We start from the raw sequence: 24,815 nt of genomic DNA on the forward strand, positions 1-24,815 counted from the left end.
ATACAGTGAAAGCTGCCTAGAAAGATTGATTTGGGCAACCCCCATTTTTACCTTCACATGCGTTGGCAGGTAGGGAATGATCACTACAACCAGCTCCATAAAATGGTTAGCTTCCCAGAGATATGTTGATACCCTAGATGTAAAATCTCCCAATTTGTATGAACAGCCCACATCAACTAGTATTTTAGTGCTAAAACGTTCCAGAGGGGTAGCATGCATCTGACTAAGTGGGTTGCAGCCCACGAAAGCTTATGCCCACAGAAATGTGTTAGTCTTCAAGGTACTACAGGACTCTCGTTGTTAGTGCTAAAATGGTTAGTCGGATTATAATTGGGACACTCAGATGCAGCTATCTGCAACTGAGAGGCACTCCAAAAAACGTGCCAAATCATTCCTTCTTATTGAAAACAAAGAAAATTGCTTCTAATCTGATCTATGGGCCTTAGCTAAAAGCTGCCGTGTAAGTGGGAGGCAAACCCCTCAGTATAAACAGGAAGTGATTTTTGGAAATGATGTAGGGCTTCCTTACGCTTTGTTTTGTGTTTTGCACTGGTATAGCTGCAAGGTAGGTACACAGCAACAGTTCAGGCACTTTTGTACCAGTGCAATGTATCTGCATTAGCTTGCTGCAAATTTCTTTAGTCTACACCAGCTTTTAGGGACATGATTAGGGACATAATGAAGACTCAGAACTAGCTGGACCAGGGTTCTATTCTGTAAACCCCTTCGACAAACCCACTTCTTTCACAATGCTTGTAAGAAGAGACTTTAATCATTGAATTAGAGGGAAGTTTAAATTAGAACCACCTAAATTATCCTTACCTCTGTAGTGTCCTGTCTTGTTTGAGCTCATTGTTATTACAGTAAGCTCTCCAGGACAGGGAATATATTTTGGTGTAGGAGAAATTGCTAAGCACATTATCGACACTGAACAAATACTACTCAATTTTCTGGCTCTGCCGCAGCTTTCTTCTGTGACTTGAAGAAGTCATTTAATCTCTCTCTCGCTGTAGCTCAGTTTCTCCCTATGTAATATAGAGATACTTTCTACCTAAAGGGTGTTGAGAGGCACAATTCATTAGTGTTTTTGAAGTGTTCAGATACTATTGCGATGACGACTATGCCTATGAATGTTTTTTATTCATACATCAAAATCATCATGACAAGTGGTGAGTCTTAAGGATTACACTGTAGTTTAATTTGATCAGCTGATCATTTTCACCTCTTGTAATACAGAATAGTTGAAAACTAGCAAGTTATTTTGGATAATGTGAATACATTGTCATTTTTAAAAAAAACTGGTGTAGTTTTCTCTCAGTACAGCAGGTGGCTCTGTTGTTAATGATTTTCCTTTAGCTATGATTCATTTTATAAGTAGTTATCCCTGTGAATATGGATGGATGCTTCTTTATTTTGATTTCTTGCTTTCTGTTTGGGGGCGGGTAGGAATCAAAACTGACTGGAGAGTTGAATCCAAGTTGTCTGAGCCAAATTTGGAAATGCGGGAGCCTGATTTTCAAATAGATGAAGATAGGATGAACAGATAGCAAGTGTGAAAAATTGGGACAGGGGATAGTGGGGTAATAGATGCCAATCTAAGAAAAAGCTCAGAATATCAGGACTGTTCCTATGCAATCAGGACATCTGGTCCCCTTGACGGAGAACCTAAAACTCCGGTTGAAGTCAGTGTGAGTGCAGGTGTTCATATATCTGAAAAATGAAGTGCTGTTGCCCAGATCTTCAGGCATCTTAAAGGATCTGAGCCTGTGCACCTAAAGTTAAGTTCCTAAAATCTCTATTTTTAGGCATCTAACTTTTTTGCAACCATTTTTTTTTTTTTTTTTTTTTAAAATATAAAGAGTGCCTTAGTTTTGGCTCCTAAATCTTTATTTCAGATCCTGAACATGTGACCTGATTTTCATATGTGCTGAGCATTAAGCAGACCCATTGAGTTAGGTAGTTACACCAAGGATGAATTTGACACTAGGTCTCGGACCATGATAGAAACTATCATGTTGCATGCATGCTTACGCAAAGAAAAGGAAAAAAAAAAAAAGGGGGGGGGCAAAAAAGCCATTGTATGATCCTGAGAAAATTGAGGTTGACAACATATTTTTTGCTATTATGATTGTAATTCAGTTTCCATGTCTAACAGAGGAGGATTTTTAAAAACAAACCAAACAAATATTTGTATGGTTGTGATCTGATTTTGCTAATAAATATGTTATTGCCTGAAGCCAAGCTAAAGTTATAAACTTGGCCTCGGGTTTTCAAAATCGAGTGCCTAGTTAAGCTCTTAAGTCCATATTTACGCATGCTAAGAAGTGGCCTGATTTACAAAACAGCTGTGGAACCCAGTCACTTCTATTGATTTCAATGAGTTTAATTCTTATCATAATAAATATTTTGCCACAGAAGAATCAGATAATTTAAAGAGTAATACAGCTGTGGGCTTTTTTTTTTTTTTTTTTTTTTTTTTTTTTTTTAAATCCTCACCTTCATTAATGGCTCATGGAAACTGAGCTACAATTATACTAACGAGAAGCATGTTGTCAATCCTGTTAACTTTTTTAAAGTTACACAGGGATCAAATCTGGTTCCTTACTTGGGGAGCACTCCAAGAGTAAAGAATGAGGACACTGGAAATTCAAATCAGATATGCCTTTCTGTGGTTTAACTGTTAGTCTTAGTAGTAGCAGCATTTGTGTTTGAATAGTGCCTGACAGCCCCAGTCATGGATCAGGACTGCATTGTGCTAGGCACTTTACAAACAAGCAGAACAAAAAGACGATCCCTGCCCCAAAGTGGTTACGATCTAAGTAATCTAGTTGTCAAGGCATGTAGGGAGTTTTCTGAGACACATTGGTGGGATCTTAACCACAGTTTCTGTAGAAACAGTTTTAATCTAAAATACATTTCTCACCATGGTCTTGTGAAGGAACCCTTCTGAACATATGCTGAGTCACTCCTGCCATCTTGAATTTGTAGGCAGCCTGAAACAGACAGGCCCCATGAGGTCCAAATCTAGGACCCAGTAAACAGCCTGAGCAGTCAGGTTATGCATGGACCACTTCTTCCAGGGCTGGCGAGGGAGAGGAATCCTGCCCTAGGGTAGTCAGTGTTCTATGAAAGGCAGTAAACACAGTGGTAGCCGTCTAGGTGCTGGGAACATATTTCTGGAGTGACCTGTGGACTATCCTGTTCCAAAGGAGAAAAATTCTTCCAAGCACATGTTTTATGAAAAATGAATGAGAGGTGAGCAAGCTGGCAAATCTGAGTGACAAACTAGGCATCCTATATGCAGTGTAGGAAACAAGACTGCCGAATAAATACTACTGCTTAGCATTTAGGATAACTCTGTACATCTTCAAAGCACTGTACATACATTAGCAGAGTAACCCACACAACACCCTTGTAAGGTAGAAAAGGATTTTCTTTTTGATTTTTACATAAGGAGAACCCAGCTGAAACAGCAAGTCTGGAGTCAGGGTCTGGGATTAGAACTCAGGAGTTCCTGACTTTAAATCCTGGGTTCAGTTCAGAAGTTGAGATGTCATTCACCAAGTTTGAAGCATATTATGTTTAAGGAGAAGTGTGATTTGTAACTAAAGCTGCAAAGATCTAGTTAATTATGGAACTGAATTCTTGAAGGCAAGAAGCAAACCAAAGCAGGAGAAGGTGTGTCAATGGGCGTAACAACGTGGAACCCTATTCTTTTTTTATTACAGAGTTGCAATATCATTGAGTTCATTGATTTTACTTCTGCTTTACACCATGGCACAGGGTAGCTTGTGGCTTTACCGTAAGTCCTGAGTAAGGGGCTGTGCACAATTGCTCCAAGAGCACACAGGTCCAGACTGTTAGCCTGAGGCACAATCTAGTACCTATTTCCCCACATCCTTCCAGAAGAAACTAACTTGTGAAAGTCCCATAGCAGGCATAAATTGCTTCTCCTCCACATTAGCGCCACTTCATTGGCTGGGGTGTTCGGGGGGGGGGGGGAATAGGGGAGGAATGGAGTTAAGGTTTGACCCACCCCCTGCTCCTTCCGATTCACTGTTGTTGAAGAGTTGTAGCAGTCTCTCAGAGGCTACTCAGTTCGTGCAAGGGAATGAGAAGACCTTTTGCACCCCCTTACTTCCCTGCCTGGGTTTGTACAGGAGGTCACATTAGGGTCCTTCATGAAAGGAGAATCAGGCCCATAATCAACAGAAAGACACAATATTATTGTTTTTATAACTCCCCCTCTCCATTCTGCACAGCATAGTCTGCATTTTTTCCCGCACTTTCAGAACTGCAGTGGACATCACCAGAAGCTCAGTGTGAACAATGAGTACAGAATATGCACTGGAAATCTGCTCTATGGAAGAGCGAATCACAGTGCAGGACAGAGAGGCGGACTTTGCATCAAAATTTAAATTAGATTATGGAATAAAGATGTTTTTGGAGTGACAAGGTAGAGCAGGAAGTGTGCAGAAATGGTGTGTGTGTGTGTGTGTGTGTGTGTGTATATATATATAAAAATATAAATAAATATAAAATAAATATAGGGTTGGTATAGCATTAAAAGGGACTTCAGTTATCCTGATTCTGAGTGAAAAGCAATAATAGAAAAATGAAGGATGATGCATGTTCAATAAGGCAGTACAGGACTGCTTCCTGAAATAGTGTAATTGCCAACAAGCTTAGAGTTATTCTACAACTAATCAGTGGAAATAATATAGGCATGATAGATAAATCTGAAGTTGAAAAGCTCTAAAGATCCAATCACATCATCCTCAGATTTGATTTGCTGATGAGGGTCCATAGAAAGGGTGGTAACACAAAAAATATTGGACTTGGGCAAAGCAGACCTTGAAGGAGTGCAAAATGAGACCTTAAAAATCTGGCTAGAATTAAATAATGAATGTATGTGGAATCAAAAGTGACAGAGTGGAAAGTAGTTAAGAAACAGAAGGGGAGTTTATAAAAATTCTTCCCAGTAAAGTCAAAAGAGGAATGGAATCCAGTGTGTTTAAATAGAGAATTATAGTAATACTGAAAACAGAGGCACTGAAAAAAAATACAAAGCACCTGCAAGGAAGAGAGTGAAAATATTCGAACCTTATTAGTTTACACTTCACTAAGCTGCAAAACCAGATACTCATACAGCACCACACTTTCATTGCCTATTTCCAGGTCTTCTACTTACCAAAAAAAAAAAAGTGTACTAGCTGGCTTCTATAGCTGTACTGGAGGGGAGATTAGGGCATGGGTTGGGGGCACTCCTTACTTATCAAGTGATGACACTTGCTGATTCATAAAGTTTGCATATTTACAAAATGTCCTCTATCTGAATGAGGCCCTACTGTAATCAGGAGAAAAAATTGACAAGAAATTGCAAGCAATCTTAATTAGCAATAAGGCTTATCTGTCTATGTGCATGTATGTTTGTACATATATAGACAGACTGGGCCAAACTCTCAGCTGGTGTAAACAGGAATAGCTCCCTTAAATCAAAGCAGCTATACCAATTTAAACCAGATAATCTGACCTACTGTTGATCAATTACTATTTGATTTGGTTGTGTCTATGCTAGGGTAGGTGCTTTCCAGACCTACAAGGAAGACTGCTTCCCCCAAGGAGCTCTCACAGGAGAGATGACAGACAAACAGATGTCAGGGAAGGAGAACAACTAAAGGAGGTAGTATATTCTGAGACAGAGCAGAAGACTGGGGATTAGGATTCCTGGCTACCAGCCTTAACCTTCTTGGGCTTCTGTTTATCCATCTATATAAAACCTTTCACCAGACTTTTATCAGATTAATTAGCAGAAGTTGATAACGTTTTTTTGAATACTTTGGATGAAATGCACCAGATTATTGTGGGGGCGGGGAGGGAGAATTTCTTAAATGACAAAATATTACTCATCTTAAAGGCACTCTCAACTGGGCATTTTGCCTGAGTCAAGACTGAAGGCCAAATGCTCCTCAGAGTAGATCTGTTGGTGGAGTGGAGATTAATTTCTCTCCACACATTCTTCTGTCATAAAAGGCTCTGCCATAGAAGGCCCTTTTAAAAAGTTATTGCCCATGTCTGCTAGTGAGTAAAAAGTAGGAATATAGCTAATGCTCCAAAGGATCTGTCCAAATAAGCAGCTGTGGAGACGAAGGGTTTTTTGGTTTGTGGGGTTTGTTTTCTTTTCTTTTTTTTTTTTTTGGGGGGGGGGGGCGGGGTTGCTGGGTCTGACCCCTTGGCACAGTTGTCTGTGGTAGAAACAGTGGAGGCAGCAGTTGGGAGTAAGGGGGCTGCCTCAAGTTGCAGTCAAGATGTAGAGCCAGGCAGGTGGTGTAGTGCTGGGTCTGGAGCAGGAAAGGACACCTTTCTTTATCAGCTAAAGCTCCCACCTCCTGTGCTGCAGATACATGGAAATCCACCTACAACATACCGCTAATAATTCTCTTACGCAATGGGAGAAATTCAGCACATTGCATCATACACTCCTTGAGGAGCTCAGAGCAAAGAAGACAGCAATATACCAGCTGAGGGTTCCTAGGGGTGGTACCACTTTTCTTCCCTATAGCCATACCCCCCGTTTTCCCTCTGCCTTGAGGGACATGGAATCAGAGTAGAGAGACCTGCCTGCGGGTGTGGAGGAGTAGCAGTTTGCTAGCAGCACAGGACACCCCAGGGCTTGGCACAATCTCCATGATGTTGCAGTGGTACAGTCTAGTATTGGTATGGATGAATGGCCAAAACCCAGTGAAGTCCATGGGAGTGTTTCCAATGAGTTCACAAGGCTTGGCTCTGACCCAAAGGGAGACGTTCTGTAAGTTTTCAGTAGCAAGGCCCTAAAGCAGGAGCAGTCAATGAGACCAATCCATCCATCCTGCCTACTGTTTTCTAATTTGCTAAATGTAGCTTACAGACTTGCCTTTGTGATAATGAAATCACCAGAGTTACACAGTAAAACTGTTTTGTTTTACGCTAGCCAAAGGGTTGACAGCCCTTGTAATAATACATCAGTGTAATGACCCTCTCACATAGCTCATTAGCAAGATTTGAACCCAGGACCTTCAGCACAGTCCTCTCTACCACTTGAGGAAAAAGAGCAAGTGACTTTCCTCTGAATGAGTCACTGGAGCAGGAGGCATAAATGACACTGAACAGCGTTATGAAATGAGTTGTTCCTACTCTTGTGAAGGGTCAACATTCTATTCATATGCTAGTGCTAATACTTGCATAATATTTTTATTTGATGATCTTAAAACTCTTTGAAAATATACCATTCACTTAATGTTTGCTGCAATTTATAACCACCAATGCAGAGAGGCAAGAATGCATCAGATTGTGTTAATTGCCCTCATGCGTGAAAGCTTGCTTCCATATTAAATAACTTGTCAGTTTGTGCTTAAACTTTTGAAGTTTAATACCGCATCAGACTCAGAAAAGTATTGCACAGTGGATAGTTCTAGTCAAAAACATGCCACCAAAATAATATGGCTTCATAGCATAAAATCTTAGCATCTGTGACATACTGAAGGTAACGGGCTTAAAACATGGAGCTATTATGTAAAATCAATAGATATACGGGGTACAGTATCTTTGATATTTCAGGCTTTTTTTTTTTATTACTTGAGCATCAGTGGTTAAATATAACAAAACAAGCTCTAAATAAAAATATTTAGTTTCCTGTATCTAGAAATTATGGAAATACAAAATTGGCTTATGAAATGTTAAAGTAATTTTCAGAGATTGGTAGGATAAAGAATAGCTGGAATACTCACCACCTTTAAAAGAAATTTAATATAGTTGTGGAAATAAAAGAGTCAGTAGAATGACTCCCATTGACTTTCATGGGCTCTTTCATCAGACCCTAAGGGTATGTCCACTCTGCAATTAGACACCCATGACTCGCCCATCAGATGACTAAACTCATGGGGCTTAGGCTGCCGGGCTGTTTAATTGCAGAGCAGACATTTGGGCTTGGGCTGGAGCTCAGCCTCTGTGAGCCTCCCCTCTCGTGGGTTCCTGGAGCCAGGCTCTAACCTGAGCCCAAACATCTGTGCTGCAGTTAAATAACCCTAGAGCCGAAGCCTGTTGACGGGTCTGACATGGGTGTTTAATTGCAGTGTAGACAAACTGTATGAGGAAATTAACACCAAAGTGAGGCTTTGTGCTGAGGAGGGGAGTATGCTCAAACATTTAAAGGGACAGGCCTTCACACAGGACACTACCCCTGGTCACCACTAGTTGGCACTTTTATGATGCCCTCTAGCTAGCAAGATTCTATATTTAAATGCTTAACTTCAGGCACTTAGATTTGAAAATGTTAACCAGAGTGGCTGATTTAAGATCACATAGCAAGTCAGCAGCTGATCTAGATATGAAACTAGGGATCCTGCTCTTTAGTTCATGCTCTAAACAGTGAAGAAAGTTAACTTAATTAAAAGCACCTGCTACGCAACAAGGTACGGATCATGTTTAAACCCCTTTTATTGTTTGTTTGTGTATAAATATTCATGTTATGTTATATATATAACCTAAAACATCTTAGTGTGTTTTATGGTCCCATTTCGACACTAGATAACAGATCACTAAAGACAATAATAAATGAAATCTAAGCGGTGAAAAATTGCTCTACGTCTTGCACAATACATTAATTTAAATATTAGCAGATGGCGGCATAGTTAAGGAATACACTCATGTCACAGGATCAGGGCCTGGTTTTTCAAGCCTCTATAGGCTACCGTGTTGATTGGCCATGTTTTTTATAGAGTGGCTGCTAATACATACATTACACAAGGCACATATACTGCTATGTAAGGCATAGAAGACAGATGTTAGCACTAAGTTTACTCATTGGAGGAGCCACCCCTACAAACCTTACTAATGGGAATAGTGTCTACTTAGTCATAAGGAAGATTTGCAGATCGGGCCCCAATATACCAGGGTAAATTCATGTCTGTTAACATACAGAAAAACGGGCCACACATTCATTTAAAAAAAATTGGCCCACATGTTCTTATGTCCATTGCCAACCTTTCAGATTTGTTAAAGCCCTCCCTGCTATGCTTCATCTTCCCTCTTATAATCCCCTCTCTAAGGATCCCGTCACAAGAGTTAGAAGATGTGTTTGCTTCAAATTGGAGATTCCTGTGGCCAGAGCTGTACAGTATTGGTAGAGCAACAGCAACTGCAGTAGAGGACTGCTAGGGCCCAGGAGAAAGGCAGCCAAATTAGTTGGAACTTATGATTGGCTCATTTATAAGGGAACAATGAGGTTGTATAAGCAGGGAAAGCCTCCAAAGGTTCCAAATAAGCTTCCTAGAGAAATAATTACTACATTACCTGAACACATCATTGTTCATCTAATAACTGGTGCTTCAGAAGAAGGCAAAATACACATCACTGACCTAGTACTGCATGTATGGCTATATTCTTTTTCCACTGAAGTCAAGGGGAGTGTTGCCATAGACTTCAGTGCAATCAGGATGTGGTCCCAAGACAATTGTGCTATTTTACGAGTGCAAATTCCCTCTCCGTAAGCTCTTATTATTACCTTGTTATAACAACCTTGACATAAGAAGGTCACAGGCCTGCCAGCATACAGACAGACATTCTGACCATTTTGATATTATGCATGTTCCTGAATGGACATGTGCAGAAACTCAGTAGTAAGAACTGTTTATAAGATGCTTGTACCCAAAGGCTTCTGAGTGCCATAAAAAGTTAAATTCAAAACTGCAACATGATCTTAGAGTTGGTATAAACAGTACCCCCCAACATGCCATGCAAAGCCCATAAATAAATCTTTTCTGCTCCCCAAATGTAGAACTAAGAAGAAAAAAATTATAGGTCAGGTTCTGGTGAGATTTGGCCCCTTTGTGCTGCTCAGGCAAAGCACAAGAACAGAATTCTGGCCACAAAGTCTTTAGGCTGCATTAACTACCACAGGGGGTGGGGCCTGCATTGATCAACCCTCAGAATCAGAGTGCCATAACTGCCATCATGATGCTGCCTCCATCCTCTCCTGCACTGAGGAGTTGACCGCAGGAGAGACTCTGCCTTCTAAGTTTTCAGACATGGCATATAACCTCCACACATGGAAATCCCCTCCCCCCCCCCAAAAAAAATCAATTCTCTTTCTCTGACTTAGAGAACAGGGACAGCATCTTAAAGTACTTTTATCATAAAATATTGCAAACATATTCAAGATGATATAGAAGTATCATGATCTTGGTTGTGGGTTTAAAATTCATGGCACTTTCTAATCCTGAAGTAGACTAATTTTCTAGCTCACTTTGTTCAGGGCAATGTATTTCTAAATCCATTTTAAGCAGCTATTTCTTCAATTTGAGTAATTTTCTCACAAGTTAATAGACGATACTCAAGCATACCTGACTTTCAGTGTTAATATATTTGTTCCAAACTTGCTATTGACATTAGAAAGCACAAAGCTAAACCCAGTTGCCAAAATCATATGTAGCATATTATGCCATATACTGCTAGGCTTTTAAACTATTTGTACATATCTATTACAAGTAACACTATGATTTGGAAGAAAGTAGCAAAGTATATGCTGCAATAGTTACAAATTTTAGTGTCTAAAAGAGGGGCGTAATGGAGGTTGTGTTGGACAACATATTGGAATAATAAACAATATTGATCTAAAACATGGACAGTCAATAATATCAATAATTCATATGGTTTAGAATAGAGAGACTATAAATATTATACAATAGTTTTATTACATAGGAGATTTGGTTTAGATTACCCTAGTGAGTGACAGTGCAATTCAGTATAAGTAAAAGTCTAATGAGCTAGATTTTCAAACCTGTGCACATAATTGTATGTTTAAAATGGAAAATCATGTGTACTAGAATACACAGAATTGGACACACCAGGATATTTCCAAACATGATAAAAATCTGCACATACATATCTCCATTATTTATGCTGCCCTGCTCAAAAACTGAACAGACTATGAACAGTAATCACACAATTATTCATTAAAGCAACATTGTATAGGCAAGCTTCAATCCTTGTTGGATAAGCTGAGGGATTGTTTTCCAAGGTTACAGTAGGAGTGAGTGTGGTTATCTGGACTTCTGGGTTCTCTTCCTGCTCTCTGCCTTTGTCTTACTATGTGGCCTTACGCAAGTCACTTTACCCCTCTCAGTTTTTCCATCTGCAAATTGGGGATAATACCACATAGGGGTGTTTTGAATCTTAATATAGATAAAGTGCTCTGAAGCCCTTGAATGAAATGCTTTATGTACATTGCTCTTCCTTAGAAAAATAAAAACCTCAGCCAGAAAAAATGAAATTTTTGTTATATAATGACTATATAAAGTATGTCTTTTAACTGCAGCTATGCCTGGTTAAGTTTGGATTGGAAGAACCCCTCAAAAATATTCAAGAGGTGATAACACACATGGTCAATAAGAAAAGCTTATGTAGCTTTTCATTTTGCATCTCCAAGAAGAACATGTTTAAAATGAACATGCAAGAAACAATACCAATTAACTGGTATTATCCTATGGAGAACTGCAGTAAACACTATAATAGTGCAGTAGCAAGACATGCATGATTCTAATTCCATAATTCTCATAGACATCATCTACAGGTGCAGCATCCTGCTCTGACCTGGGTTATTGTTTTAAGAGAATTTTGCATGAGTAAAGATTTCATTATTTGTGGCAGGCACACAAGTGTCCCTAAGGGCATCATTTGGCCTGCAGAATCTTAATTACTGCTGATAATATGCAAGAAGGGAGGAGCCCATTTTGAATCTTGAAGCCCAAGCTGAGATGGCAGGGCTAGCAATTAGAAAGGTCATCCTTTTATTTATAACCAAAGCAAATATTATACAGATTCACTGAGAGACAATGAATGTGGAACCCCAGGATGTAATTTTTACAGCCACTTCTCAGAGCAGAAATACATGCACTATACAGTATTTGAAAATGCAAATGACTATACTGTAAACTCAGAGCAAAATTTTCAAAAATAGTAGCTTAGAAGTGGGTCATAAATACATGTGTAAGCACTTAACTAGTCTGATTTTTCAAAGGACTGAGCACTTAGCAGCTCCCACAGTCAAGCTGCTTATTTAGATGCTTAAATATGGACATAGGAGTTTAACCTCAGGCACATTTTTAAACAATCTTGGCCATAAAACATCCATCCATCCATCATTGACAATATGTATTAATCATTGTTACCATTTCATCATGTGACACAATCAGTGTGTGCCCGGATAGGTCAGCTTGGCCGCAGTCATTTTACATGTGACCTAGAGATCTTGTAAGGACATGCCTTTACCCCATATTGCCACATCTTATTATAACTCTGGTACAAGAATGAAGAAACCTTCATGGGTGCGGCTTTACTGGTAGTTATAGAGAATTGCAGTAAAACTTGCCTATTATTTTGAACTCAACCCAGCTACATCTTTGTTCTTTATTAAGAGTGAGGCAACTACAAGCAGTGTGCAGTTATCAGGAGATAATCATGCCCCCAAGGCATTTGAGGTGCTTTGCAACTCAAAGGTTGTGATTACTCCATGATTGCTATACTGCTTATGATTTCTTATTGCTTAATTATAGAACCATAATATTGTTCCTGAATACTGTCATCTAAACAACATTCTACAGTGTTAATCATCAGCTCAATTACATTTACACACAAGGGATCCTTGCAGTGTGAAATGAATTGGGGGAGTGTAGAAGGATGGAGGAGGGATGCTCCAGTGGTTAGGACACCAGCCTGGCAGTCTTGGTGTTCAATTCCCTGCTTTGCCATAGATTGACTCTGTGGCCTTGGGCAAGTAAATTAGACTCTCTCTTCAGTTCCCATCCGTACAACAGGGATAATAGCACTGCCCTACCTCACAGGTATGCTATGAAGACAAATACATTAAAGATTGTGATGCTCTCAGATACTACAGTAATGGGGCCAAACAAGTACCTAAGATAGTGTAGATTTCCCTACTTCTGGTACAGGTCATCCAGACATCTAAATGCTACTAAACTATCGTTACTAGGTATTGCATTTATTTCTGTCTCACAAAGCTTTTGTTTTGAAACACACACTTTTTGCTTTTGAAATGCACCAAATTAGACTAAATAGCAGCATTTCCCTGTCGTGGGGTCCACTCACCGCTGCCGGTGTCCTGGGGATTGGCTCTGGCCAGGTCTTGTGCCCTCTTCCGGTGGCGTCTCTCCTCTTGGTCCAGGAACTGCAGCCTCCTTTTCATGACTTACCCCTCCAGTTAGGTCACAATCCTTCCAAGATCTCTGAGGCATCCCTTAGCAGTCTTTGTCTGTTGCCAACTCCCTGGCTTTATAGGGCCCACCAGTTCCTGCCCAGGTGAGTGTGCTTTCAATCAATTCCTTGCTCCCCAGCTCTCCATCCAGGTGCAGCCTGTGGAGTTAATTGGTCTGCCTGGCCATCTTAACCCCTTCCAGTCCTGTGTGGGGTAGACAGCCCATCACACGCCCCTTCTATCCCCAAAATAAATAATGAAATCATGCAGAAAGAGATCCCTCTAGGGGATCCCTCTCATAACCATAGCTTTGCAAATTGTTCAGTTCTAATAATAGATATTTGAACCCTTTAGTCAAGATTAAAAAAAAAAAAAAGGCACCTCAGTGTGCACACTGAGGTGCCTAAATAAGTGGCCTGATCCAGCACCTCCCAGTGTAGCCAATGGGATTTTCAAAAGTGCCGGGTACTCAGTCTTTTGTAAGTTAGGGCACTTAGTTAGCACCATAGTATCTGGTTCTGTATAGTACAGCAGGCAGGTATGCTACTGAGCCTGCACAAAACCCCATTGAAGTCAATAGCTGGGATTTTCAAAGTTAACTCAGCATTTTGGACATCCAAATCTTATTGAAATGCAAGGAGAATTGGGTGCCTAACTCCCTTAAGGCTCCATTGAAAAATCTAAACAAAATTGGTCTGCACTGGCACAGCCTTCCACCAGTGCTCTGCATGTTCTGGGCTCAGGGCCTGTATAGGGAACTAAGGCCCAGATCCTCAAAGATATTTAGTTGCCCTAATGACTTTATACATTTGAGGATCTGGACCTAGAAGCCTACTTTTAGGCACCTATTCTGAAGATCTTAGCATTAATATTTCATTAAGTCACTTTCTAACTCACAAGCTATTTGGGAATGTATTTGAAAACTTGCCTTAACTTTGCATCTGTGCATTCATAAAAGGGTGGCTGGATGATGGTATAGGTTTAGAATTGTTATCTGAATCACCAGATAAAACTGAACTATTGTCAGTAGTGTAATGGTTTGGTTTTTTGGGGGGGAGGAAGGGTGTTGTTTTTTGTTTTTTTCAAGTATTGAAAACACAGAGCTGGTGAATAATGTCACCAGAAACTCCTATTACAAGGTTGGCATGAATTCCACTTAATGACATGCTTCTTAAAGCAGTGGTCGATTTTTAAATCCCTTTTTTCATAAGTGAAATATAAAATGTTAATAATACCTTACACTGTAGTGCTCTCTGGTAGCAAACATCTTCCATGTTCCACAAGATTCTTTATGGAATCCTGCTGGCAAGCTCTCGTATCATAAATAGAATTTGTTCATGAAATAAAAATGTATTGTTTTCATTGTTAGGAGATGATGCTAAATTGGCTGTATGTTTGTCTAATAATCACATCCAAAGCTGATTATTCTGGTAATAGCCGTAAGATATTATTTTAAAAATATATAAGTAAATGCACTACTTTTGTACTAATGCTAGTTTTTAATCTCTTCTTGTTTCTATGAAGTCAATGAAATTTTCAAAATTGAATAATAATTTGATCCGTTAATCTTTTGAAGCTAGTAATTTTATTTTTCCCCTCTTCGCAGTCTCTGAGGCTCGCAAATGAATAGAGCTTCATTACTGGAGTCTGCATTTAATAACCATTATCCATTATCTTGTAATTAAGACTCCCTGTAACGAATCATGAGGACAATGCAAAAATACATAGTACATTTCTTTAATGAACTGGAAAATGTTCATCTTGTTCTATTTAGTAATGAGTTGCTGAATAGTCGTTAAATCCACTGGAGAATGGAGCTAGATGGATTTTGAAGACTATCTTGAGTTTGTGGTTAATCTATTAGAATTAAAATTTCATCTTCTATTTTTATCAACAGCTGATTAGAAGTCATTCTGTTTGACCAAATTGATTAGAAGACCATATACAAGGGCAGCTGTTGTTTAATGAAAGTTTTTAATGAAACTGTACCATAGAGACTTGAAATTATAAGACTTATAAAAGCTTTGACTTACCTTATAGGGGAGAGTGGGGGTTTGTACTGAAGGACTTACACTCTGCAGTTAAAAAGAAAACTGAAAAATATAATCTGATAATGTTAAAGTTTCATTTCCATTTAAAAAACCCGGATGTGACCATCAAGTGTATACAGTGGGCTCAAGCCTGCTCCCTTTGAAATCAGTATAAAAACCCTAATTTGAATGGGAATGGCCCCAAAGTATATAACTGGTTTATTGCTTGGTTGACCTTAATTCTTTGTTTGCAGTGTTGTTGTAGCGGTGTTGGTCCCAGGACACTAGAGAGACAAGGTGGATGAGATATCTTTTATTGGAACAACTTCTGTTGGAAAAAAACAAGCAAGCAGAAGTTGGTCCAATAAAAGATATTACCTCACCCACCTTAATTTTTTGCAAAAGTTTAGTCAACTATCAATTACCCCTTACTTTAAATTGCTCTCCAGTGGTGTTAGGAAGAGTTTCTGTGTTGCCCCATCTGATTAAAATGTGATCTTCATCAGACGATGCAGCTTAAACAGCAATTGGTCTATTCAGTACTTGAATGGGAAATTTAGAGGGAAACCTTCAGTGCTGTGGGATGTGGTGTTAATGATTCAAGAGGTGACCTCCTTTATTTTGATCTCGTAGTGAAACGTCTCCAGCTTACTGCTAGAGGGCATTGTACTTCTGGAGGTGCCATCATTCAGATGAGATATAAAACAGACCCTGAGCCAAGCTGGATGTCAAGGTGTAAGCAGATGTCGCTCCTATTGATTTAAATGGGAGCTGCACTGTCTTACCCTATGGTTGAATTGGTCTCCTGGACTACTTTTGCTAAATAAAGAGCCTATAGTTCCAAGGGCTCCAGCCTGCTGCATTGAAGTCAATGGGAGTGATGTCATTGGCCTGTATGGGAGCAGCATCAGACATCCCCCAGCACACACACACCCCCCCCCCCCCCACACACAAAACTAGCTCTTTGCAAACAGAATACCATGTTGCATGATTCACTTTAGACAACACTGAAATGCAGCAGGGTACAATCCACACTACACAAGAGTTCAGGCCACAAAGTGAAGAATAACATTGTATTCAAATGAAAATGCAGAGTGAAATAAGCCAGGAACCAGGGCTGACTAGCCTCTTCTTTGGAATGTTTCTTTAATGCCTACATACATTACTGACCTTGGTTTTACATCACATCAAAGTATGTATTTAAATGTTGTATATCATAACATCAGCTGATTGGCACATAGGTTAGGACGGCTTTTCTTCTGATGGCTAGAGATGGGAACTAAGAGTTGAAATGCCTAGGTTCTATCCCTGATTGTTATTCTGAATTGCTCTGAAACTTTGAACAGGACTCATCCTTACTGTGGTTGAGATTCCCCATCTGTAAAATAGGGAATATACCTACCTTACAGGGATGATGTAAGGCTTTATAATAATCCTTGGATGAAAGGAGCTCTCTCTCTATATATATGTACAAAGAATTACTATTATTATAAAACTACCATATAGCTTTCTGTTTCTTTTAAGGTTCTGATTTTATTAAGACCTCAACAGGAAAAGAAGCAGTTAATGCCACCCTTCCAGTAGGCATAGTTATGGTGCGAGCCATTAGAGATTTCTACTGGAAAACTGGCAACAAGGTAATTCTTACTATTGGAATCTTTTGTATAAATAAAAACAGTGTCATTAAGAAGTAGAGATAAAACCTGAATACTTTCAGTTACAGAACATGTGATTGATTGATTTACATATATCTTAGCTTTCTTGTAGGTCAATCAGCAACTCAACTTCCCTTATAGCTCCCTCGTTCTACTTGCTTATAAAAATGTTCCTCTTTGGCTGAAACTTCCCATGTTAAGTCTGAGTTAAAGAGCAGTTTTCCCCCCTGGAAAATGTGTGCAACCTCTATTCAGTCCCCATTGCATATTTGTAGTGTTTTGGTTTAAATGTGAATTTTAATAAACAAGGGGATAGATCCTCAGCCAGTAGAAATTGGCTTAGATCCACTGAAGTTTATGGAGAACACAGATTTACTCCGGTTGAGAATTGTCCCAATACGTGCAGTTCTTGTAAGTAAAATGTTGTATCTTCTGACTTTATTATTTGAGAGTCACACCCAAGGTGTACATTCTGCCCCTTTCTTCTTGGCCCTGTAGGGCTTCATATCAGCCATGAAAGGCAGAGTGTAAGTTCTGCAGCAGAAACAGTATGGGGTGGGGAACAGGCTGCTGTGAGCTCGCACAGGATGTTTGCTACTATTGTCCTTCCATATCACTATGGAGGGGAGACTTGGGGTACGTCCAATTCTCCATTCATCTGTTCCTGCTTATGGCAGTAATAGAAGGGGAATGTGGCCAAAGGAAGCTGTAAACCACCTTTTCCTTTCCTGTGTTTAGGGGCAATGTCCAAACCCCAGATTAAGTTAGAACAACCTCAAAACTGCTCTTACTTATGCTCTGTCTCCTTCCATGGTCCCTGGAAAGCGAACAATAGCTATCACACATTACTCTCATGACATCACCTCTTCATCTCTGGCTTGCCCCTCCCTCTCACCCCGCCCTTATGCCAGCTGGGTAGGAAGCCCCTTGCACAAATAGTAGTCTCAAGAGGCCCTTTCCACTCCCCTTTAAGGCCCATTTAGGTTGCCAGAACAGCCTATGTAGGCCTTAGTGTAATAGAGAATCTGGTTCAACGTATCCACGACACTGGCCTTATCTAGACTATGATTTTAAAGATGTGATGTTAGAACATGGTATGTTCTAACAACACACCTTTTATCCTAGTCTAGATGAGACCTATGTGAAACCATTGACTACTTCCCTCCACCTGCGTGTCTGTGTATGCAGTGGCCCTGGGGGTGGCTATAGTAATACCTTCTCTGTAACCTGCGAAGGAGGATTCCTCCCGCCTCCGTGCCTGTAGAGATCCCACTTCCATAAGCTATGTGCCAGAAGTCAGGTTTTGCCCTTTCATACTGCATTACTATATGTTTTTACATTTAATTAATATAATAGTTTAATTTACCTTCATTTTAACACTATTCATTCACAGTTTAAAATGTGCTATTGAGAGAGAGAAAGTGTGTGTGTGTGTGTGTGTGTGTGTGTGTGAGAGAGAGAGAGAGAGAGAGAATTAGATGTAAACTGACTTTATATCCTTCTATTAACTGAAGACAATTTTATCAGTGACAAGAGATTTCTAAATGGTTTCTTTAACAAACTAATTCTGCCGCTGTACAGAAGCTTTCTAGCAAGGCGTTAGCTGGCAAAAACAGGTTAATACAGAAATTAAACTTTTTCCAAGGAAAGGAACAGGTTGCAGAGTAACATTTATTGAATGATAAGCTGTGGTAGAGATATGAAAAGTGTGCAATATAATGGGAAATAATCTTTTCCTGTCATTACTGAAGGACACACACAAATTGGTTTTTCTGTTGGGAAACCCCCAATCCAGAAAAAACATATTACTTTTAATAATATACAGTGAAGAGAAAATTCTTGAGGAGATGAACTTATTAAACAAAATAATGAAATGCTGTGAAACAGCAGGGGAAAGGCAGCTAGACTTTATACAGCTCTTGAATTAAATATCTCTTTCTTTTGTTGCATTTTTAAGGCAGTCAGATGTGCTCTTTGGAAAGCTGGGAAATGGAGATGGGGATAGGCCAATGTTGGCGATGTTTTTGCAAAAATAAAAACCTTTTTTAGAATATTAATTTTTATCAGGAAAAATTGTGCAATTATTATTTTTAATTATTCTCTTCCCACCCTCATTTTTTTTTTAAACCTGAAGTTTACTTGTTTTAGCCACAGATTATCATAAAAGGTTTTGACACGGATAGGAAGACTAATGTGATTTTCATTAATTTTTCCCTTTGTAAAAGAAAACAGACAAAATAACACTTCACTTTAATTCTTCGCATTGCAGATGTTTTTCCAGTTGCAGTGATTTGAATTATTTTTGGACAACTAGAGCTATTACACAGACACACACACATACTTACAAATTCTTTGCATGTTGGATTCAGCAGCTTTTCCTTATTTTCTTTTTATCTTTTGGAAATAGTGTTATTAGAATGCTTCAGTGTGAGAGAAACATATTTCTTCTTCAAGTTTGTTTTCCTAAATTACTATAAAACTTTACCAAACACGTAGCTCAATGATTTTTTTTTTTAAATTTCAGTACATTTTCTTAAGTATCTCACTGTATCTTATAGACAATGGGATTCATGCTTCCAGGCTAAAACAGCTTCCAGTATATAGCAGAATGATAATCCTCTCAGGGGGGGTCGGAGTATAAGGGAAAAAGCAGAATAAAAGAAAAAATGAAACAGGAAAGTTCTCTGGGCTCTCTTAGGAGAATCTCCCTGGGGTGGAAGGAATTGAGAAAATACCACTATACACTACACTGCAGACTATCCAGATTGTTCCTGCATTACATCAAATACCAGCAAACCCACTTCTGATTCTCTTTGCTTTCAAACATCCCGTAAAGCACTGGGGCATATGTATAGACCACTGCTGAAGGCAGGATAATGGACTTGATGGATAAATGGTCCATTCTAGTGCAGGAACTCCTAGGCTCTTAAGAACTGTGACGTGGATGATTTCTGCAACCCTAAAAGTTCATAGGTATCCCGCCGCCATAGGACCCCGAATGTGTCCTGTTAACACAGCATACGTTGTTTAACTTCAGTGCTACATTGTTTCATAGATTGCAGGTCTTACCATTTCAATTCTGATAAAAACACATTCTGTGCATATTCTCTGGAATGCCAGTATTTGCCAAATTAAAAAACAAACAAACAAAAAAACTTCATATGTCTAGCAGGGATAGATCCAACTTGGATCATCCCTGTAGAAAGATTTATTAAGTCTAGGCAATTAACTTGCTATTTATGTATATTAATTTTAGTGTACTAAATATGGCTTAAAATTACAGACTGGTAGCGTATAATTATCGTGCATATGCTTTCAGTAAAATATGGAAGCCTCTCAGTATTTGACAGATAACTCCCATTTCATCTAGTCCTCTTCACTTCTACATCTTTGAGGATATGTTTGTGCGTGTGTGTTTATTATTAGACACTGGGGGGTAGTCGGTGACTCTATATGCCTTGCAAAGGAATAAGAATTGTCCCTTATACCTGCGTCAGCTACCCAGATCTTGGGATCAGGCACACAGGAGTTGGGAGACATTACCTACTCTCTCTCTCCCCAAAGCATGTGGGTGGGGGAATGGGCAGGGAGTGGGCAATCTTGTCTCTACCCTTCTCTCCCATTGAGGTTTCAGGAGCAAGGAGGAAGCCGGCAGGGAACTGTACCTTTCACAGCGGTGTCTGAAGCACAATGGCTTCCAGGACTACTTCTGAGTTGGTGCAGCTTACACACGGTTGCTTGCTCGGGGCTTTGCCTAAAATTAAAAGGCAACTCATAATAGAGTCTTGTTTGTACATGGTGGCCATTTCTCAGTGGGAGGTATGCACGTTTTCATTTCTCCCCAAAAGAAAACGATCACTTAAAATAAATAGTATTTTGTGTGTATTACACTTTTTTTAAAGGTTGGATTTAAACCTGCCGGAGGCATTCGTAGCGCAAAGGATGCTCTTACCTGGCTCGTGCTGATGAAGGAGGAGTTAGGAGATGAGTGGCTGAAACCAGACCTCTTTCGCCTAGGTGCCAGTACTTTGCTGTCCGACATCGAGAGACAGGTGAGTTCTGTGATAACAGGGACTAGAGTTGATAACCGCGGAGGTTCCTTCCAGTCTTATGGCCTACGTTCCTGTTAGCAATTTCCACCCTGGCTGAGAGAAAACATTTTCCTAGAAAATGTTTGCTTATTACTTTCAAGAAAAATGTATGCCGCACCGTTTTAAGGCTAATGGCGCACGCTTCTAATTACTTAAGAAATACAATTTTGCTTCCATGATGGATTTCTTTAAATGGAGCTTGTTGCTACAGGGAGTCATTAGGGGGCTTTCATGTTCCAATCAGTCTGCATTGCCTCCGTAGACAGCTGGCTGGGTCAGGCTCACGGTGCTGAGCAGAGAGAATCAGCTCTCCTGGCTTTCAACCACTCAGTCACTCTGCTGCTGCTGCTGCTGGTTCCTCCGCAGCTTGTAGCTTTGCGATGTTTGTTTCTCACCCTGCAGGAAGGGAGAATGTGTTAGCAGAGGAGGGATGTGGCCACATATTGGTCATTTCTTGAGAACAAAGAATTTCCTCCCTGCCATGCCTAGGAACTGCTTGCCTGCCATGCTGAGGATGTAAGATTCAGCCACCTGCACCACCAGCAGCATACAGTAGGAGATTTTGCCTCCTGCTACTGAACAGCCATAGGAGAGAGAGCGGGTTTTCTTACACCCAGTCTAAAGTAATCATCTGATTTTAGTGCCCCATAGTGTTTACAACAACAAGGAGTATATGATGAGTGGGGGAAAGGGATACAAATAAAAAGTACATTTTTTATTCAACATGGGTCTGATCTGAAGCCCATCAAAGTCAACCGAAGTCTTTCTATATACATACACCTGCACACACATTTTAAAATATATTAACAAATAAATGTGCATCAGCTACACCCAACTGCCCCTCAACACGTCCTTAATTTGTTGGCTAATGACCCCTTTTAAATTTCTAGTTATGTCTGATACCATCATAAATTCTCTGTTTCCTTGCAGATTTACCATCATGTGACTGGCAGATATGCAGCTTATCATGACCTGCCAATGGCTTAGACACATGAGTAATTCAGGATGACTTTTATAAGAGAGTTTTAAGAAAATAAAGTCTTTCCTGCAACTGAGTCCAAAACTGCATATAAAAGGATAAAAGAACCAATTCTTTCTCTTCATATTTTTGTTGCATTTAAAATATGTTCAAGTCTGCTCGGTGGTGCTTGAACCCAAATGGGGGGACTTAGAGGCGTGGAAGATAAATCTGAAATAATTAAATAGTTAGTAAAGATTTGCAATATTAATCTTGTAAAGTCTTCCTCAGACCAGCCTGAAAAGCATGTCAACGGCAACGATAGCATTGAATATTATGAAAAAGATTTAAGTAGCCTGGTAATACTTTCCAGTAGCAGAATATGAAGTATCCATGGAATGCAACTGATCTCTAATTACTTTCAAGAGCTACAGATTTTGCAGGTTTTTTCTATTTAAATTAGTCTGCAGTTTTTGCCCTAGATGTATTGCTCTATTAATTGTTATGTTGATTACATTTCAGCTTGCTGCTGACGTAACTGTGAATAGTGGGTGATCAGAACAACTGAAAATAAGGGAATTTGTATCTAGATGCCTAAATATACATTCAGGTGCCTATTTTTAGACACTCAAGTTTGAAAATTTCAGCTTAACTTGCTTGGCAAAACCTAATTTTTAAACATCTTATTGCCAAACTTTGCGTTTTAATGTACAGGTTCTGAGTGTCAGTTTCTGAATGTTGCTGCTGTACAAGAACTTGCAGGCTGAGTTTCCAACTTCGTCTTTCTAAAAACAACTTACTTGTGACATTTATAATATGTATATGTAAAAAAATAAGTTATTTGTGGGGTGTCCTATACAGGGCTGCTCCCTGTCTTTTACACGGTGGGTAAAATACTGTTTATACTTAAAGCACAGCAAAAATAATACCCAAATCATTACCCGTCTGATGATCAGACTTCAGTGAGTTTAATGCACTGTATCATCACTGCATTCTACTAGGTAACTAGAAATGTGCTAAATCTTGATTATGTCATTAACGTAACTAGTCCCATTGTAGACTTCAATGGGATTAATCAGGTGAGTAAAATGGGAGGGAGTTAGCTACATATCAAACTGCCAGGTGAATTCATTATAGTGTCAAGGAGGTTCTTGGAACTTAAAGATCAAGATTTGGTTTATTTAATATTGACGTTCTATCAGCGTTCCAGTGCTTTAAAATAGCATAATGGACTATTAGACAAATGGATAAGCTGAACAGCAGGAAAAAGGGAGTACAACATATGCAAAGAAAGGAATCCTATATGCAATGCTTGGTACTAGAAAATATGTTTTAAGCTTATTTCCTAGCAGGCAATAAAGTCCAAATGCCCCTGACCTGGTTTACTCGTGCAGTACACAAGACTCCGCCTTCTAGACCGAACTGTGCAGCCACATTTACATATATTCTTTTCAAAATGAAGGTGCTCCTTTTTATCACAGAGTCTCCCTCTGACTTTGTTGCCAGTCTCTATGAAGGAAAATTCCAGTTCTTGGTTAGAATACATTTATGGTTAGAATACATACAAAATTCTGTTCCTGTGCCTGAGCCCCCATGCCGTGCAGGGAAGCAGAGGTCTGGTCCAGTGCAGCCACTACACATGGAATAGGTGGCAGGCCAGTACAAGGTGCTGTGGGGATACTCTCTGCCTCTTCTGGCCCTGATCGCTTGGTCCTGCTATTGTTAAGTCACAGTCACCGAAGAGCAACCTTAAAAATGTATCCAGCATATTTTTGTACTTTTACACCAAACCAAATGGATGTGTGTCATTTCTGAGGAGGGAAAACGTAGCTCCTACACTAAGACCTTCCAATCCCAATAGTTTGGCCCAGAGTTGTTTTTTTCTAATTGCTGACTTCCAGCCATTTTTTGTAAGAATTTATGTACCACATAGGGGCGAATAGCATTCCGAGATCCATAGACAGAGAGTGCTATATAGGTGTTAATATTATTAAAGGACCAGATGCTGCCACCTTAACTACTCAACATGAGTACCTTGCTTAGCAAGTAGTCTCACTAATTTCCATAGGGCTACTCATGTACTACAGTACTACTTTAGTCTGAGTAAGTGTGGCAGACTATGGCTCTTCCAGAACACTAACTAGAGTCAGACACAGCATGGTTAGGTGCCAAGCAAAACTGCACACATTTCTGCCAGTTACCTCCAATTCTTGACCCTCAACACCTGCTGTTCCTGTTTTGTTTTGTTCTTCTTTAGACTCCCATTATCCAGCCACTGAGATAAACCTACCTTTAAACACAGTCCTTTGCAAATTCTCTAAGCCGGCCACTCCTTCTGATGTCTTTCCTTAAGGGTGTTTAAATTTTTTTTTTTAAAATGACAACTAAAATACTGTGCAATCAATCCTAGACAATCAATGCTTTGGAAAAAGCTGAACTTCTAGAAAGTATCATCTGCTCACATTTGAAAATGCTTCTGTCTTGGAATTTGTGATGCACTGAAAAAGGAGGAAAAAACAAATAAAAATAAAATTGATTTCAATAAAACTGGTTTGTACTTTGTTTTTAATAACAGTCTGCTCCGTGTTATGTGACAGGCCCTAGGTTTGAACTAGGCCTCCTCCAGCCTGTCCAATGCTACTGCGATCTCCCATTTTCTGACAGCTGCAACAAGGATATTAAGGATATTATATTATTTGACATTGTCAAATAAAACCCTGAGGAAGGAGAGCCCCTGCTTAGGTGATTGTGGTGGTATCAACTGCTTCAGGAGAAACACAGAACACACTGAGAGTGTCTGAAGTCAGTTACTAACTGGAAATGGGCGTGCAT

The 24,815-nt window shown here is 39.6% G+C and overlaps 1 protein-coding gene and 1 long non-coding RNA gene across 2 annotated transcripts in view; one reads left to right on the plus strand and one right to left on the minus strand.

The window, feature by feature from the left end:
- Positions 1 to 24,298, plus strand: part of DERA (deoxyribose-phosphate aldolase) — a 57,171-nt gene extending 32,873 nt beyond the window's left edge. The window contains exons 7-9 of the mRNA XM_067559158.1: positions 16,804 to 16,916; positions 20,837 to 20,986; positions 21,956 to 24,298. Of these exons, the coding sequence (XP_067415259.1) occupies positions 16,804 to 16,916; positions 20,837 to 20,986; positions 21,956 to 22,012 (320 nt within the window). The 3' untranslated portion in view covers positions 22,013 to 24,298. The remainder of the gene's footprint in view (positions 1 to 16,803; positions 16,917 to 20,836; positions 20,987 to 21,955) is intronic.
- LOC137160588 (uncharacterized) lies at positions 21,077 to 24,450 on the minus strand. Its single transcript, XR_010921937.1, has 3 exons — positions 24,274 to 24,450; positions 23,361 to 23,492; positions 21,077 to 21,421 (listed from the first exon to the last, which is right to left on the minus strand). It is a non-coding gene; the product is annotated as an uncharacterized lncRNA (long non-coding RNA).
- Between the last annotated feature and the right edge of the window lie 365 nt (positions 24,451 to 24,815).

This window comes from Emydura macquarii, unplaced genomic scaffold, assembly GCF_026122565.2.
Source record: "Emydura macquarii macquarii isolate MOO-44397 ecotype Brisbane River unplaced genomic scaffold, CSIRO-AGI_Emac_v2 contig_2205, whole genome shotgun sequence".
Taxonomy (NCBI): Eukaryota; Metazoa; Chordata; order Testudines; family Chelidae; genus Emydura; species Emydura macquarii.